This window comes from Taurulus bubalis (genome assembly GCF_910589615.1).
Source record: "Taurulus bubalis genome assembly, chromosome: 2".
NCBI classification, from domain to species: Eukaryota; Metazoa; Chordata; class Actinopteri; order Perciformes; family Cottidae; genus Taurulus; species Taurulus bubalis.
The window spans coordinates 7867256-7885552 of record NC_136590.1 but is presented as its reverse complement, the minus strand read 5'-3'; the positions used below and the strand labels follow the sequence as shown (position 1 = coordinate 7885552).

The following is an 18297-nucleotide window of genomic DNA, read 5'->3' as shown; positions in this document are numbered from 1 at the left end:
GCAGTCCAAACGGCGACAACACATGGAAGACATTTTCCATGTTGAGATGTGGAGGTGAGGACGCTGCTTGTAAAACCAGACACAGACGTGTCAAACATGTGTGATTGTGTTGTCTGTGAAGCTGCGACTTCCTGACCTTAATGAAAACACCTTTGCGCAGGGGGAATGCTCCCAAAGGGAGGTTGTGTCATTCTTCCATCGTCAGGATGTGGATTTAGGGTCAGGTGTTGAATCAGGACCGCATTTAGGTTTGATTTAAAAGGCTTGGCACAGTCAAATTATAGTTTTTTTTAATTAGCTTAAGTGTTGAGAAACCATTCCCAAGATTTCTGCCGCCACCTCAATACAATTAAGGTGAATTGAATTGTGTTTGTGGTGACACAGCATTGAAAAATGACATTTGTCATTTGACACACAGATGTGTGTCTTTGCAGAAACGATGTCCCGGTCACTCTGTATTGGAATGGAGGCAGACACACCAGAGAGAGATATCTCAAAACCTGGGCAAATAAAAACTAAATGATTTGCCCATTTATTAGACAGAAATAAGGACAGTAATCTGCTTCTTTTTTTATTATTGATGAATCAACCCTTTCAACCGTAACCTTCAACTCCGCTGAAGGCCAGCATTATTGAAACCCTCAGAACGTTTTTACAGGTTTCTAAATTTACTAAGCAGGTCAGACTGAATTAGGCGATGCTCTGTATACAACTATATTATGTAATGCTGCAGTCCTTAATGCAGAGTGACCAGAAAAATAGGCTCTTGTGACGCAACACCAGTTGAATGATTTGCGCGTTGACTCAATTCTTTGATTTGATTCTTTTGAGGCTGCACTTTGTGATGTCATTGCTTTAGAGTGCATTATACTGGCGGCCGTTTCTATATATTATGTCCACTTTGTTTACATACATAACATAAAGAAGGAAAATACAACAAGCGCCCGACAATGAAATGCTATTCAGTGCATTGGCAGCACAAAACGCAGCCTCAGAATGACCGCAAAGGTGACACAATACTGAAAGGATACGACGCACAAGGCTCTCTTTAGGCTGGCAACTCACTCCAACGTGAACTCATCCACGTTATTGTTAGCACAGAGCAACCAACGTAGCATTAAGAGCGAGAAAGTCCACTAAGGGCGGGGTGTAGGCATGGTCTGTGGGTCAAACCATCACATGACTTTCACTCACCAAAAAACAAAAGTTGAGGGATTTTTACTATTGACATTATGTCAATGAGTCACGGTGAAGTGACCTCACAAGCGTACTTGTTTTTAGGAAAAACCATGATATTTTTTCGAACCCTAAACGGATGGTTTGTGTCCTAAGCTTAACTGCAGCCAACATTGACCTCGTGTTACAGCTTTAACCGGCACCGTTTTACAACTTTAACCACCCGTGATCCTTCTGCGTCAAGATACTACACAAAACGCTGCCGCCAGCATCATTATAGTTCTTAAAGCTTCTGCCCAGGCGCTAAAATATAACGAGTAGGGGTGAAGTCAAAGTGGTGCCATAGAGCTCCATTGTTTACCAAAAAACTATTAAAAACAATCAATGAGACACACTGTTGTACTGGGTGATATGTTCCCTCATTCTGATGAACTCAGTGACTCTAGTTTATTTTTACCCCACATGCACCAGCCTGCTGCTGTAAATACTCACCAGAGAGTGAAAATGTGGATCAATCCGCCGCGGAAAGTAGTGCCCAACAAAAGCAATATTTACTCATGTTTGAGCAATGTTTGCTAGAAACGAGTGTTTTGGAAAAGACTCAACCTTTCTTTACCTATGAGACATGATTAATGTTGTTGTTTTGGTGGGAATTGTTGACAATAAGAAAAATATACATCATACTGCCAACCTTGTGCTTTCAGAAGTTACAAAAGGTAGCATATTTTACAAGGGGAGTTTCTTTCTTCCTTCAACAAATCTCAGGAACATGCAAGAAGATACTGACTATACATGTGATGTGCGGAGACATGTTTTATCTGACCCATATCAAGTTAATGACCAGGAGTCACCGGGGTTGTAAGGTGGGTTAAGTGTTGAGTCAAACGTCAAAGGGATGTTAAAACGGTCTTTTTTCCGCTTGTATCCAAGTGGATGTGTGTGTCAGTGTGACAGCAGATGATTGCTTGTGGATCGATAAGAGCCAGCGAGGGCACAGTTGGGAGTATTGAGGACAGTCAGACGTTTTCATGGATCCACTATACTGTCACCACTGCTGTTATACTACCACTCAATAAATGTTTACGTCACCCTTTCCCTGCCTGCCCCTTGTACTATTTCCTCTTCACCTCTGCCTTCTTTCTTTCTTTCTTTCTCCTCTTTTCTCTGAGCTCATCGAGCGGCCGTGCAGAACTTCAAGCGTTTGCAGGAGTTGATTAAAGAGCAGAATCTAAAGGGTGACTCGATGCCTGTTTGATCCCCGTTGCACTTCGATCAAATCAACCTTCGAGAGAAGCGGCATCACATAAGACGTCAAGCTTTCTTTACGTTGTTCTTTACATTACTTATTTGTCATGCTGTTTAGTCCCTTTCTCGCCCTCCCTCTGTATCGTCCCCTGATCTCTGTGCTTTGAAAAGAATATGAGAAAAGTGTCTTGGTGAAAAACTCTTAAGTAAATGTGAGGTTATTATATTTCTCCTGTTTCACTGCGGTTTGTACTAAAACAGCTGGGTTTCCATCCAAGTATGTAGAGTAGGATGCATAATATCGGAAAAGCCGAATGGAAATAACAAGAATTCTCATCATCAACGGATTTTATACTCACTAATATATATATATATATATATATATATATATATATATATATATATATATATATATATATATTCATATTTATTTAAAAAAATTATTACTCCAGAAGTCAGTATGAGAATATTGGGTACCAACACTTTTGACCCTTTAAAAGCAAAGCTGTGTTTGATTATGACCCCTCATCCCTTGTTGCATAGGAGTTGTGAAGAAAGAAAAAAAGGTCAAACGGGTATTTCACAATAAAAAGGAAAAGCTCAAAAAGGGAATAAAAATACAATTTGTAAAGAAGACAGACTCCCGAGTCCAAAGGTTAGGAACCACTTATCAAAAATAAACTATAATGACAAAAGTATGTCGATACTCAAACAAAGTTCTTGCGTGAGGCTGAATTATATTTTAATATTTTAACAGTTTGGGCAAGGCCCTCTTCTGTCCCCTCGTACACAACGTCAGATTCATAAAGACACGCTTTCCCAAGTTTTGTGTGGAAGAACTGTGACTGGACTAAGGAGGTCTGACCTCAACCCCATCCAACTCCTTTGGGATGAACTGAAAGGGCGACAGCGAGTCCGACCTCCACATCAATGCCTGACCCCACTAATGCGCCTGTGGCTGAAAGTCCCTGCAGCCAGATTCCAAAACCTGGAGAGCCTGAAACCAGAATAGCGGTTGCAATGGCATGATAATGACTTTTGTTTTTGAATGCTCAACAATCACATACTTTACGGCTATAATGACCCGGTGTCTACGACATTTTGTTCTTCTTTCTTTCAGCTGACAGTCCGACCCACAGGTGACTCAGCATTCACAGCTCTCCTTATTTTTCACCATTGCTCGGCTTTAGCAGGTCCCTTAATTCCGCTGCTGATGCTGTTCAAAATAAATGTTCTTCCTTTATGGATCTTAGAAAGCAGGACTTTAATATAATACATTGAATCTCAAATAATTTTATACTGTACTGTAGTATTTAAACGTTGGCATTACAGCTCAAGGCCGAATAATGAAAAAACAGGCCCAGAATAAAAGCAGAGAAAAAGTGTGTGTCCAGATACTTTTGTCCAACTTCTGAAAGGTCACATATTTATTTGCTTTCATCTTCCGACCCTGCATGTCCAAAATGTTCTCCAACAATACAAATAATCAGCATCTTGCTCATTAGTCTAATGTGTTCTCCATTTCATGATCCTATTTATTTCCTTCAGCTGCAGGGAAAACACATTTTGAAATACAAAAAACTGGCGTCAGAGTTGGATGGAAATAAAATGCTGTCAATGCCAATGTTTAATCTGAATTTCCTGCCACTGCTTCTCTCTCTCCATACTGTGGGTTAGTGCTGCTTTGTGACAGCGACACTGGTGTCATGCAACCTGAACAAAGAGCTGATACTGTCCCCGAGGACAATAGCCTGTCTCTCACATTGTCTTCCTCCCACTGGAGCAAATATAAAAAGGCGAGAAATGTATTTATATATCCCCTGTAAAAGAGAGTAGTCTTGTTCTTTTGTTTCACAAACATGTGGTCTCTCTTTCCTTCTCCTTTGGCTGCACTTTCCTCTCTCTTCCCCTCTCCCTCCCATTCACTTCATTCCTGTTCTCTGTCCCTCACTTGCTTCCGCTGACCTCTATTTTCCATTCTCATTCACTCTCTCCTTCTTCCTTCATTCATCTCTGCCTCTTTCCTTTCCAAAAAACTTCACGTGCACTCACACACACACACACACACACTCACACACACACACACACACACACACACACACACACACACACTGGTTTGCCTAACTGGGTTATGTGTAACTTCAAATAGCCTTAGTTGACAATAGGGGGCCCAGAGTTCATCCTCCTCTATGCTTCTCTTTCTCCTCCTCTTTCCACTTTAAATCTAAAGGGTAGTTATACGTGTGTGTGTGTGTGTGTGTGTGTGTGTGTGTGTGTGTGTGTGTGTGTGTGTGTGAGCGTGTGTGTGTGTGTGTGTGTGAACATGCAATAGGCACACGTGATGCTTAATGTGTGAGCATATTAGCGAGACTGCTTCAAGGTCATTTTCCTGCTCAGACTCTGTAACATTAAAGTATTCATGTGAAGCCACACACACGTTTAGCACATGCACACGCACAAAACACTCACATACACACACATAAACGTGCACGCTATAACCTAGATGCAGCCCATTATCACCGTGGCACACGTGCACAACAATCCTATTAGAAGAATATATGAAGAGGGGTGAATATTTGCTTAATATTTAGGCTATTACATAACCATTCTTATTTATGATGCATGCTGGGAGTCGTGTGGGGGTTTCACAGTTTAAATCAGAAAGGAGAGGAGCACAAAGGAGAGGAAAGGGAAAAGGAAGGTGGAAAGTGGAGAGGAGGAGATGAAAAGAAGGCAAGAGAGAAAAGGAAAAGGGAGAGGAAAGGAAAGGAAAGAAACAGGAAAAAATCCGAGTTGAAGTGTTCAAGAGTCGGAAAAGGGGAATGAGAGGAGAGGAGACAAGGAGATAAAAGACGAGCGGAGAACAGGTGGGTGTGAAGGAGGAGAGGAGAGGAACAAGTGGAACATGAGATTGAACCACATGCCAAAGAGCACTCCAGTGGATGGCACATGTCATCCTCCTTCTCCACCCTCGGCCACATGACTTAATCTGCTCCCCTTTACACAAACCTCTTCCTCTGGAAACCGGCCGAGACGAGAGCCGGGATCGTTCACACGCGATCCCGTCGGAGGAATACTCTTGAGGATTCAAACCAATGACGACGTGCATTGAGCAGACGTTTCTTCTTCATTTGAATCGCCGCGATGTCTGCAAGCACGTGCAATAAGTCAACGAGACCTTGAGATTGAATGTTCCTCAAAAGATCAACACATGTTGCCCGGACATGCAGGATGGAGGCTGTGTGTTTGGATCCTGGCTGCCTGACTCCTCTCAAATAAAAGAATCACACTCCCATTCAACAAAAGTACATTGCGAAAAAAGGTTTTGAGTATTTGAAACAGACACTTTTGTTGTAGCCTTGATTTGATTTGATTCTATTTTTAAATAATTTAAGCCAAGTTATGTAGTTTTGCAGCGTTTTTTTTCTTTTGTTTAGTTTGAATGTGCAATATTGAGCATGTGTTTGTGTTCAACACTGCGACAGTAATCCAGGATAATGTTAGTTATTTTAGATGAACGGTAACTTCAGTGTGTCGGTTGATCACGGAGAGCTTTCTTTTGACAGAAAAACAACAACTTCCAAAAACAAGAAATGATCCTAAAAGTATAAACAATCACATAGTCAGGGAACTAAGAAAGCTCTGAGGGTGTTGTCCACCGTGTGTCCGCCACACACACACACACACACACACACACACACAAGTGAAATCACCCTGAGAGAGAGGAGGGAAGCCAGGCTTTTCTGGCAGTGTGGTCAATTGGACTAAGGACAAACTAATTTGTAGATAAAAGGTAAAGTGAGTTTCCCCTCCAGGACATCCCCACTATTCATGAGGTATAAAAGGCTCATGGCTGTGAGACAAGAACACTGTACCAAAGCTGCAGTGACGGCTCATAAAATATGGACACATAAGTATATAAAGGACATGTCATATTAAATAAAGTATAAATTCGAGCAGTGAGCCGATGATTTTCACGCGCACATTAATGCACACTCCGTATTATGGAAACTACAAACTATAGAACAAAGTACACAAAGCAGAACTCCACTGCCGCCCAGAGTGTTTTATCTCCAAAAACTGAAATTGATGATGAGTCCAACTTAAATGTCAAGGTGACATTTCGGCTCAGTTTGGAGGCTGAAGGTTTGCTGCTGAAGCTGTTTGTGTGTGGTTTGTATTTGTGGTGTTATGGGGACATACATCCGTTCAACCCACATGGTTTGATAAAATGCTCTCTGCTAGGTTTAGCATTTATTTTAGGGTTAAGCTGGACTAATATAGGGCTGGGTTTGGGTCTAAGCACACATTAGTGGTTATGGTTAGAATAAAATCTCAGAAATCACTGTTAGTCAATGTCCTCACAAGTAGCCATAACAAAAGTATGTGCTCTGGGGGTATTTTGGGGAGGGTAAGTAGCCCAATCGCGTGCGTGCGTGAGGCAGGCAGCAGAACTCTGTGTCCCCGTCTCTAATGTGACGGCACTTTTGAGCTGGCGATGATGCGGGCCCCGGTGCAGGGGGGCCAAAGTCATCAATCACGTGGATCGAACCCGCAACGTGAAATCAATAGCGGGCCCCCCACGGGAGCGATGACAGCGGAGCGAGCATCCGCCTCGGTAAAAGGCTGCGGGGATCTCGGCCCATCCATCAACAAGTCCACACGGTGCACACATAGTCGTCCACCAAAACAAAAAAACACGCAGCACGGGACCGGAGCCACGCGCACATGTAGCGGCATGCTCCTCGAGTGGATGCAACAACACCTGTAACTGTGTGGACAACGCGGAACCGGGATGAACTTGAGGGGAAGGGATGCCGTGGAGCAGCACGAGGAAGAGTTGCTGCGTAGAGGGGGAATCACCGACCCAAGACCACCTGATCAAAGAATACAACTGACAGAGGAAACCCGGCACGAGGAAACAACGCTGCGTGTGCTGCTGATGAGAGTGGTGATGGAGAAAGATGATGACATCCTCCGAGACTGCCACGAGGACACATCTGTTGAGGATCACATTTGGCCGACACGTTGCCCCCCCTCCCAAACGCACACTCACACGCACACTCACACACACTGATGGTGTATTCTGTCCTGTCACATGCGCGTTGTCCCCCGCCCCCCCGGCCTCGCCTGCAGTGATGGAGCCCATGCAGCGCGTTGTGTGCATGTGTGAGTTTGTGTTGTAGTTGTTACTCACCCCGGGTGCTGTCGCCGCCCGTCTCCGTCCGCTCGCGTGTCCGACCGTGTGCTCTAACGGGAGAGAGGGCGAGCCGTGGGCGCGTGCAGCTCCAGCCCCCACCAGCGCCATCCAGCGCTGCGGTCGCGGCGCGCCGCTCTCGCGATACCGTGCCATCTTCCAGCTCTCCTCCTAGAGTGTGTGACGTAGCGGTTTTTGTATGTGTGCGTGTGTGTGTGTTATTGTTATTGTGCGGTTAGGTCAGCCCGATGCCGCCGTCTTCTGGGCACGAGGGGAAAGGAGTGCGAGGACGGTGGTGATGTCATCCCGGAGCTGGCCGTGTGGCCCTATACCTGTTTGAGCAAGCGCGCACTCTTTTTGTTGTCTCTTTCTCTCACACACACACACACACACACACACACACACACACACACACACACACACACACACACACACACACACACACACACACACATCCACTGTCAGATGTAACATGCAGAACATCTGTTTGATTTATATCATTCTGCCACCAGAATACAGTCACAGCCTGAACACTGAGAGGCACGTGGCTTTGTCTTTAGGGGGTCTTGAGGATTTAAAGTGTTGAGTGGAGGGCTTCTTTTTGATTTTCCAGTGCATAGGGTGTTGCTGCTGCTGAAGCATATTGTCTGACCCCAGCAAAAGATTAAAATAACCTAACTCTTAAATACAGGAAGTGGCCAATCAGAATGTACCAAGTGCAAGCTACATCCAGAGGGAATTGGGATGTGTAGTTCATATATTTTGTTTATTTGCTTATGCTGCTTGTTGCTTTAGTTTTTGGTTAATTACTCATATTCATACTGATAGCTGCCCTGTGTTGTTTATGCAGGTGGTAGTGTTTGTCCTTGTGTTACCACTTTGTTTCAAAAATGGTCGGATCAGACATTGTGTGTATATGTTCCACTGTGTGGTTAATTTGTGTCATTGTCAGATCAGTTTAGTTTGTTGAGTTCTGTTCAGTTTGTGTTAACTTATTAAAGTCTGAGCCTAGTTGGCCTCTTTCATGGGTCAAGAACTTTGATATACATTATGTATTTTTTGAGTAAAATAAACCCTCCTTTTGAAAACGACTCCTCGTGGCTACCAGCTCAGCCCCTTAACTGAAATTATGACAAAAAGGAACAAAGGCCCTTCATTTTTGCTTGTTGGCTGTAGGGCCCTAATCAGCTACTTCATTAATTTGGACCTTGTGATTAGTAGTACACAAAATACTTCACACTGTTTTGTCAAGAAGTCACAGAAGTCACAGCATTTTGTTTCTCCTTAATAATCAGATGTTGTCCTTTTTAATGACACTTGTGCATCAGAAGCATACAGACATTCTGTCAAGGCAAACTTTATTGCATAAATACATTGTCATAAGAGTGCAGAATGCTCATCTGTATCTATTCACACAGGCCTTACAATAGCTTACAGTCTACTAAATCGTAGTAAAACCTAGTCAGAGTTGGGGATGAAAAGACTAGAACGCACACCGAAGACGAGGGACACGGTTAAAAATTTATTCTGTTACATTTTCATGTTCCTGGGCGCCTCAGCAGTTTTAACAGTGCGTATATTGTCAGTGCATGCTGTCTAGATTATGAACTGTATCTAATGCTCGCATGTATCCCCTCATGTGAGAGTGTATGCTTGTGTGTGTTTATGAGTTCCAGTGCATGCACCGCTTGTGTGTGTGTTCACAGGTCGTCCGTCTCTCCGTCGAAGGGGATGTTGTCCAGGTCCATGTGGATGTTGGGGTTGTCCTCACTGCAGACCCAGCCGATGGGCGTGCGGTTGAATGAGGGCCGTGAGCGCATGTCGGCCTGCAGGCCGGCCATGGACTCCGGCTCCTCGGAGCCATCGTTGAGCTCATGGAGCTCAAAGGTCAACGTCTTGGGCACCTTGTCGAAGCCGCCGAATGGCAGCGCCGTCCTGGGGAGAGGAGATGGAGGAATAGGAAGCTCAAGGTAACGCCAGGGTGAACATTAACGGCGACAGCCTGCATGTAAAATAAGTTCAAATAATGATTATGTTTGAATTCTCATGTTAAATTACATTACATTACATTTAGCTGACATTTTAATCCAAAGCAATTTATATTAATGTTTTTACAATACACCTTAGACACAGTAACGGGGAGCAATTCGGGGTTAAGTGTCTTGCTCAAGGACACATCGACATGGACTAGCGGAGCCGGGGCTCGGACCACCGATCCTCTGATTGAAAGACAGGCATGCTAACCACTGAGCCACAGTCTATAAACACTGTCTGCTTGTTGCATTGATGATTTGCTAAACAAATATTACATTATTTAATTCACGTTTTTTTGTCACTTTATTTCAAGTCACAAATTATTTCAAGTCATTTGAATTCAACGTTTTTGTCATGTAATTTGCTCATGCAACGGTTTGTATGATATGTCGCAAAAAGTTATTCCTCATTTTTCGTGGGGTCTCCTACGGATGTCCAGCAACACCTGTCAATCACCTGCTTCTGTCTTCACATTTATAGGCATCAAAAAAACGTGAGAAAAGATTGTGGTTTTGGTTTAAAGTGGGTTGAAACAACTGCAGAGAAAAGCCTGACCTGTTGAAGCTCTTGTACAGAGGCAGCTCTGGTTGCATCTGGATGGGTCCCGGCATGGAGGCCTTCATGGTGGCTGTCAGCTCCTCGTTGCCCTTCATGGCCCGTTCCCATGGAGAGATGTAGGTGGGTGCATACTCCTTCCTCCTCTTCTCCTTCTCCGCCTCCTCGTCCATCGGCTCCTCCGCCACTGAGACAGTAGAAAACCAGGGAGATTAAACGCACACTCTTAACAGAAAGAAAATCCTGCAAAGGGAATAAATAAACAGTACATCTGTGACCCCCACCTTCCTTTGCCTTCTCGGGCTTTGGTGCAACAGGGGGAGGGAATATGAGCAGGTTCTCGAGGTTCTGCTGGAGGACAAATATAGTCTGATCAGTACACACATATTATATAAACACCACCGTTTCACAGACGCACACTCACTCTTACCTTGTTCTCGGTGGTCACGATGAACTTCTCCACTCTCTGCTGCCTCATCTTGAACATCTTGGAGCCCTTGTTCGTGTTCAGGGAGAGTTCCTCCAGCATGGTGTCCTTTGGCGTTTTGATCTTGGTGCCCAGGTCCAGCTCAGAGGCCTCGGGGTCTGATGTATCATCTGACACGGAGAGGGAGGAGGACAACATGAAGGGACTGAATGAATACGGAAAGGGTATATGCAGAGAAAAGGTACATTGTGGTTTTAACAGATAATCTAATCTAATCCTCCAGCATCTGGACTCATCAGGATCCTACGCCGGGATCCTATTTATAGACTTCAGCTCTGCCTTCACTACCATCATCCCGTCTCTTCTGCAGGACAAGCTCTCCCAGCTCCACGTGCCCGACTCCACCCGCAAGTGGATCACAGACTTCCTGTCTGACAGGAAGCAGCGCGTGAAGCTGGGAAAACACGTCTCAGCCTTCTCGGACCATCAGCACCGGTTCCCCCCAAAGGCTGCGTTCTCTCCCCTCTGCTCTTCTCCCTGTACACCAACAGCTGAAGAAGTGCAACCTGCCAAAGATATGATGGTGCACTTCTACACTGCCATCATTGAGCCCGTCCTCTGCTCCTCCATCAGTGTCATCTGCTCTGCTGAGAGGCTGATTGGCTGCAATCTGCCGTCCCTCCAGGACTTGTTCGCCTCCAGGACCCTGCAGCGGGCAGGTAAGATTTCACGACCGCTCTCACCCTGGACACAAACTGTTGGAGTCCCTTCCCTCTGACAGGAGGCTGCGGTCCATCAGGACCAAGACCTCACGACAGTTTCTTTCTATATATTATTTTTTATTATATTCCTTATTGTTATATTCTATGTCTCTGTTTATTGTTGTGCACCTTTCACCGAGTCAAAATCCTTGTATGTGCAACGTACTTGGCCAATAGGTGATTCTGATTCCGATCCTGAAAAGTATTGATTGTATCATAACTCTTGGTAATAAACTCAATTAGCATATTTCATAAAATCTCAAGCCATTCCTTTAAAGAATATGTGATTTTCTTAAAACATGTTCTCGTAAATTACTGCATGTACTTGAATGAAAGCAATCTGATTCATCTCTAGACAAACAATTTGTAAGCATTTCTTTGTTATTAAAGCTTTGGCAGAGGAGGTATGCGCTCCCTGAGCTGGACTCTCTCTCTCTTATCAGCCCATTTTGCAAATTAAAAGGTGGGTTTACCTTCCACTATATATCTGATATTAACTGAGGGAGGGATAGGACTGTAGATGGGTGAATTTATATCCTCTGGCTTCCATGTTGTCCTTGTTGAGATGAAATAGAGATGAAACCTCATGTACGGCCTTAGAGGGTGTGTGTGTGTGTGTGTGTGTGTGTGTGTGTGTGTGTGTGTGTGTGTTGGAGACCAGGGGAGTTGTAGAGGTTACTAGGCCAAAGCAGTATGGAAGAAAAGGGCACTGGGGAATGTCACGGCAGGTTTTCAGAGCTGCTTATGGAGGGAAATCCTTATAACACAAGGGGTTTGACTATCTCTCTCTCTCTCTCTCTCTCTCTCTCTCTCTCTCTCTCCGCTCTTCTCTTTCAGTGATGGAGAGATCTGATGGATTTTACAGCTCCACAGAGCTCCTCATAAAACACTCTCCTCATCCACCACATACACTCTGATATCACTCATAACACCTGGAGTCCAGCCATAAACCAACACACACACACACACACACACACACACACACACACACACACACACACACACACACACACACACACACACACACAAACAAACACATCTATAAAGCAGGGAGTTGGCATTGCAATGCTGCAGAGAGCTGTTAGCAGTACCTCATAAATCAGACTTGTTCAAGTGTGTGTGTGTGTGTGTGTGTGTGTGTGTGTGTGTGTGTGTGTGTGTGTGTGTGTGTGTGTGTGTGTGTGTGTGTGTGTGTGTGTGTGTGTGTGTGTGTGTGTATGAGAGAGAGAGAGAATAATTGAGGCTGCTGAGCAGAGTGAACTCTCCCATGGGGATATTGATTAGAGTGTTAATTCGGAAGAATGTGAAACCGGAGCTGGCTGCTGACTGGGAGGAAATTGGACAGACTGACAGAGGCAGGGGGCGGACAGAGGGACAGCATACAGGCATGTGACAACTGTCAGTGGCAGGGATGAAGGATAGATGAGTGGGCATTAACTGGAGAAAAAAAAAGGGATAAGCAGGGAAAGCTCCTGACTGACTGAAAACAAACTGGTGGAAAAATACAGATGTGACTGCAGATGTGGTGGCAGAGGGAGCGGTGTGAAAAACGGCACAGCGACACAAATGGGGGACGACATCAACAGATTGTTGAATGGCAGATATAAGCTGGTGCACAGACACTCAGCGCCTGCTCCGATTGCAGATAGCATGCCCAAGGGTGGGCAGAGAATATATTGTGGTTGGTAATATATGCAGCAAGTAAATGTAGAAAACAAGACAAAGTGTCGTCATGCTAGTTCCATTTCTTTTGTTTTTATCTCGTTAATTCTGGATTATTTTGTTGATTTAAAGTTCTGCATTTTTTTTCTGCACAATGCTCATTGGTGGAAGAAATATCTAGATGCAAAAAAAATACTATTGTGTCAAATTACTCCATCACACAAGTAAAAGTACGACATTCAAAATCTTACTCAGGAAAAACTGTTAAATATTATCAACATACGTTTCAAATGCTCATTATACAGAAAATGCCCCATGTGTGATTTATATATTATTGCATTACTATATTATAATTATATTGGATTGTGTATGCGTTAATGTATGAGCTGTATTTATTTAAATAACTGATGCCAAGATATGAAACATTTGCCACTTCAGACGCCTCAAACTAATATGGTGGGAGCAGAACCACCGGCTGGTATTTTGTGTTGCCTCCCATGATGACAGATTTGTGGCTACTCTGCCATCTGATAATGATCCACATCCCTCCAGGAGATGCCACATGCATGTTAGATATTGTGTTGCTGCTTGGAACAAGTGCGTGTGTTTGTGCGCGTGTGCGTGCATGCATTTAATTGGAGTATCATAAGCAGCGATTTTCACCCAGGCAGTTCAGTTTACACACACGTGTAACACGACTGTGCAGATAGCAGACGCCGCAGAGCGAAACCTACAAATGGATTTGACATTTACTGGACCGGATAATCAGATCACAAGGGAGATAGAGGAAGGTCTTCAAGGAATGAGGATGCATTTTTCATGTTTAAATGTCGAGTGTGGATTTGTGTTTGGTATGCTACGCTTGTGTGTGTGTGTGTGTGTGTGTGTGTGTGTGTATGTTTGTGTGTGTGTGTGTGTGTGTGTGTGTGTGTGTGTGTGTGTGTGTGTGTGTGTGTGTGTGTGTGTGTGTTTTACCATTCTGGCTGACACAAGACAGGTCAGTGATGATCTTGATGGCCTTCTTCCTCTTGTTAGAAGGTGCAGGAGCAGTGAGAGGCATGGCTAAGGGACAGAAAAAATGATAATCATCATCATCATCATCATTGACCAGTTTTACACCAAAAGAAAAATTCACCTATAGTCCAAATAGTCTCCAAAATTCCACACTTCTTAGACTCACTATTTGAGTGCGGTCCTAATAATCCTCAATCCTTGGGAGAAGGATCTTTTTGTCAAACTTCAAAGGTCAAAAATGTACTTTCACCTTCACCAGAAATAGAAAAGTGCTGCACTAGTCAGAATATATATTTTGACAAAGTTGAAATTGTCGCAGAAAAATTTAGAGACAGATATTTCCCTCAGGAGTTGGTGGAGACCAAAAATGGAGATAAAAGAGAGGGAATATTGGATTTACCTTCCTCAGGTGATCAGTAACATGAACATTACTATATGAATGTTGCTTCAAATCTGCTGGAGGTGTAAATACTTAATGATTTGCCAACTGTAGCCATAACTTTATAAGGGGATCATATCTAGTGCTAAAGGTGCTAAAGGTGCTAAATAATATAGCAGCGCAAATCTAGTGATGTCTGAGCAGGGAATAAAGTCGCTCTACTTCTGTGTGTGTGTGTGTGTGTGTGTGTGTGTGTGTGTGTGTGTTTGTACTGTCCCGTCATCATGCACGAGTAAGCCCTCCACCACCCACACAAAGTATAACGCTGTTAGCTCTGCCAGCACTATTGCTGTTGTTTGTAGTCTTAATGCCTTTAGCACCTATAGCTAGGAGCCCTTCAGCCCTCTCTATTTTTAGAGCCGTGTTGAGGCAATCCCTCAAACATAGATGTGCTCTGAATTTAGAATTTAGCTCCTTGAAGTGAGACTGCCCCCCGAAGACGAGAGACACCATCAGTTGTTTCCATAGGCGCCACAATCCCATGCGTTATCGTTCAGATGACAAAACTGCCGATGCAGGAATTGTGATTATGAAGTCGAGGCGGATGGATGGATCAACAAAACATTGGACTTTAACGCAGAAGACTGCTGTTTGTTTCCGGTTTCTTGTTGTTTCATCATGACCAGGATTGTTCCCTAACCACACCCACATGTTAATTATTATAACAATGACAACAAAGTCATTTTAAGCCACTACATTCTCCTGTTTTTGTTCCAAAACTTAAAATCAAACTTTAATCAACGCGCTGTCACATCATAAAAGAGATTTATTTTTAACAGTGATGTTTGTGAAGGCACTGACAAACAACACCTATGTGTCGTTCTCAAGGACTTCTACAAACAACGTAGTTTATGGTTTCAACGTTGTGCTTCTCCATGTGCTCAGTGTCCTGAAATCCAGGGTGAGACTATTCAAAGTGTTTTGAAAAAGTCGGTACACTAAGCTGCAATGAATACACCAGCTCAGTCACATTATCAGCTTGAGTTTATGACACTCACTCATTATTAACATGATAAAGCCTTTAACTTTGTGTATTACACATGTATTTGATTGTATCTCTTTCATTTTCCAATCAAGCGTTTTGTTCAACATTTGGTTTATTTGGTTCTCCGTCCATAAATTGACCCGGTCAGATTGATGCTCTTTCAACAAATGGACTTTAATTGGATTTTAAACTGTAAAGCATGACTTTAAGAATGATTCCCCCAAATGCGTAAATGTATTTGGTCTCTCAGGAGTCCAGCAGAGAGCATGACAAAATTAGCAGAAGTGAAATATGATACAAACAAATAATGTCCATAAATATTTCACAAAAAAACTCAATTGATTTCCAAGATATTTTGTCTGTCTGATAAAGTTGCACATCACGTCCTAAATTCTAGCGAGCTCCAACCGGAACCTCGCTGGCTTCCCTAATTAACTTCAGCACACTTTAAACATGGTGCGTAGCCCCGCGCATGCCCCCAAGGACACTGATTCCCATTGGCAGCCCGCGTCTCTCTTGACTAACCACTCAAATGGGGGCCGGCAGTATGCCGCTGCCTCTTGCGCAGGTCGAAAGCAATTATGCAAGGCTTGAGGTGAGTCCCAGTATAAGAGAAAAAGCTGCAGGGCCCGTCTGCGGGGAGACAGTTCATGTAATTGCTTTTCATCTGCTGTAATTGAGGCCCATTTCCTAGCCTGCGATTCAGACCTGTGCGAGCACTGCAGTGACTGGTACTGCACATATACATGCACCAGCACACAAAAACACAGATTTGCACTCAAATTGCTTTTTTTCCTTGTGATTAATGGGAGCCGCATGGTTGTGGATTAAAAACTGGAGATTACAGGTGTTTTGGGATGTTCTGGGTAAAGGCAAGATGGAGGCACACTGCTGTGCATGAGGGCCTGGGTCCTGTTACCGGCTCTGTGAGTGAAAAGGCGCTCCTGTCCCCCCCACGACCAGCCGGTTTTAGCTCCTGATAAATCTCGAGGGGACAGCTGGGAAGGAAGGGCATCAGTAAGCACATTCCCAAATACACACATACACACACATATATCTATACCGGCGGACTAAAAAGACCACTGCAGAGGGCCACATTCCTCCCCTACCACAGTGCTGGGTACAGTAAGAACAGGAAAGTCATCCACCAGCTGGCTGTCTTTAGTTTAACTGATATTTAAATTAATTCACTCAAGAAATTGCAAATCTATAATTTATCTGCTGAACTATGTATGATGTAAAGCCTTTCTTGGGCAAGCTCTGTGACTTCTAACGTAACATACAGTCAAATATAATATGTCCAGCCTCTGCTTCTGATTCCCTCATCCATTAGTTCATTAAGTTACAGCGGCCTACACAGGCTACAGATGGGGGCTTTTCCTGCAGCCCAAATCGTCTGACCCCAGGAATTAAATTGATCTGTAAACATCTCCATCGTACTTAAAAAGGAACAAGAAACATTTGACAACTCAGTGACCAGCAGCGGAAGATAATACACAAAAACTCAAGGCACGTGTGAGAGAGCTGTCACGCATGATCCCTTCTCTAATGCCTTACCTAAGACCAGGTATCCACAGGAAGACACAGGAACCAGAAAGTCCCAGAAAAGGTGTGGCTCAGAGGAAGAGGAATATAGATTTCCAGGTAGGTTTGTGTCCTCGAGCTTGTATTGTACTGCCTGCCCTCTTCGCCTTGGAGTGAGTGAAACCCTATCAGCAGGGCTGCTCGGGTGCTATGGATCTGGCTTCAGGGGGAGGGGGGGATTGAGTCGGGGGTAAAGAGGGAGGTGGGGGTGATTTAAGTTCAGAGAATGGTAGGATGAGGAACAACAGGAAACTGATAAAGATTTGTAATGTTTTACTTTCAAAGAAAGTTATGGAAAGGTGAATGTTGAAATGTAAAGACAACTTGAATGGTAACCTGGGCTGTTTAAAAATTAATTACTTTATCACATTTGGTCCTCAGCCTAGATTTTGTCACAACCCGGCACGTTCTCATCCGCATGGCGTCAAATACCAACGCGTTGTCAAACAAACAGGACTCACCCAGGCGGCAGCCTCTTGTATCCATCGGGGGACGACTCCTCTGGTTGCAACAATAAGCATGGTTGTATAGAAGTCACTGATGTATACCTCAGTAAACATTGTAAACATGAATGTATGGTCTCAATCGTTGGTTCCAAGTCTTCAATACAGGATGATGTTAATGTATTTAATTATGGTCCCATTTAGAGTAAAATAGATAATGAAGAAGGTACACTTTAGGGCGGCTACTTTGTGACTGACAGTTCACTAGACATCACGGTAACTCAAAACGTTAAGTTTCACTTTACCTTTACAAGCAGAATTTTAACCCAAACCACTATCTTTTTTTTCTTCAAATTCACAACAAAAAACACATGTTCACTGCGACCGTAGTGGAGTGTCTTAGTTTGTCGCTCTGGGTTCCCCAGTGCGTTAGCAAGTGATGCCAAGGGTCCCGACGGAGTATCATCAGTATGTGATGAGTTGGGATGAGAACAGGTTGCACAACCAGAGGAGCTGTGTATTACTATCATGGTATTATATATCATTAATATCAACAGTAACACATTTTAAAATCCTGAAATTCTAATGAAATTAACTCCAGCCTGTAAATGAATGATGTGTCTTCCAATTGCAGGGGAACAGGGGCTTTTGAATACATGACAAACAACCGGAGAGAATAGAAAACATCTTTCCAGCAGTTGCTTTCTTCCCCTGTCAGTTCTACGTGCTTAAGGGCATTCATGCTTTTGTGGATGTGTTTTCCTCCCCCTCTCAT

The 18297-nt window shown here is 43.8% G+C and overlaps 1 protein-coding gene across 2 annotated transcripts; it reads right to left on the bottom strand.

Annotated features, from left to right (window-relative positions):
• Positions 1-8890: 8890 nt before the first annotated feature.
• myoz1b (myozenin 1b) lies at positions 8891-17181 on the bottom strand. 2 transcript variants are annotated; one of them, XM_079214059.1, is made up of 6 exons: positions 17053-17181; positions 14033-14119; positions 10638-10804; positions 10492-10555; positions 10208-10394; positions 8891-9553 (listed from the first exon to the last, which is right to left on the bottom strand). In XM_079214059.1, exons 2-6 carry the CDS (start codon positions 14115-14117, stop codon positions 9319-9321), a joined length of 738 nt encoding a protein of 245 aa, XP_079070185.1. In that variant the 5' UTR covers positions 14118-14119; positions 17053-17181; the 3' UTR covers positions 8891-9318. The 2 variants fall into 2 exon arrangements, with proteins under 2 accessions (XP_079070185.1, XP_079070186.1); XM_079214060.1 differs by having other exon boundaries at positions 10492-10558; positions 17053-17165.
• Positions 17182-18297: the final 1116 nt, after the last annotated feature.

Coding starts and splice junctions, on each gene's coding strand:
- myoz1b (XM_079214060.1), bottom strand. CDS start 14,117: ATGCCTCTCACTGCTCCTGCACCTTCTAACAAGAGGAAGAAGGCCATC. Junction 10,395..10,491: donor GCCCGAGAAGGCAAAGGAAG/GTGGGGGTCACA, acceptor CTACTGTCTCAG/TGGCGGAGGAGCCGATGGAC. Junction 9,554..10,207: donor CTGTACAAGAGCTTCAACAG/GTCAGGCTTTTC, acceptor TCCTCTCCCCAG/GACGGCGCTGCCATTCGGCG.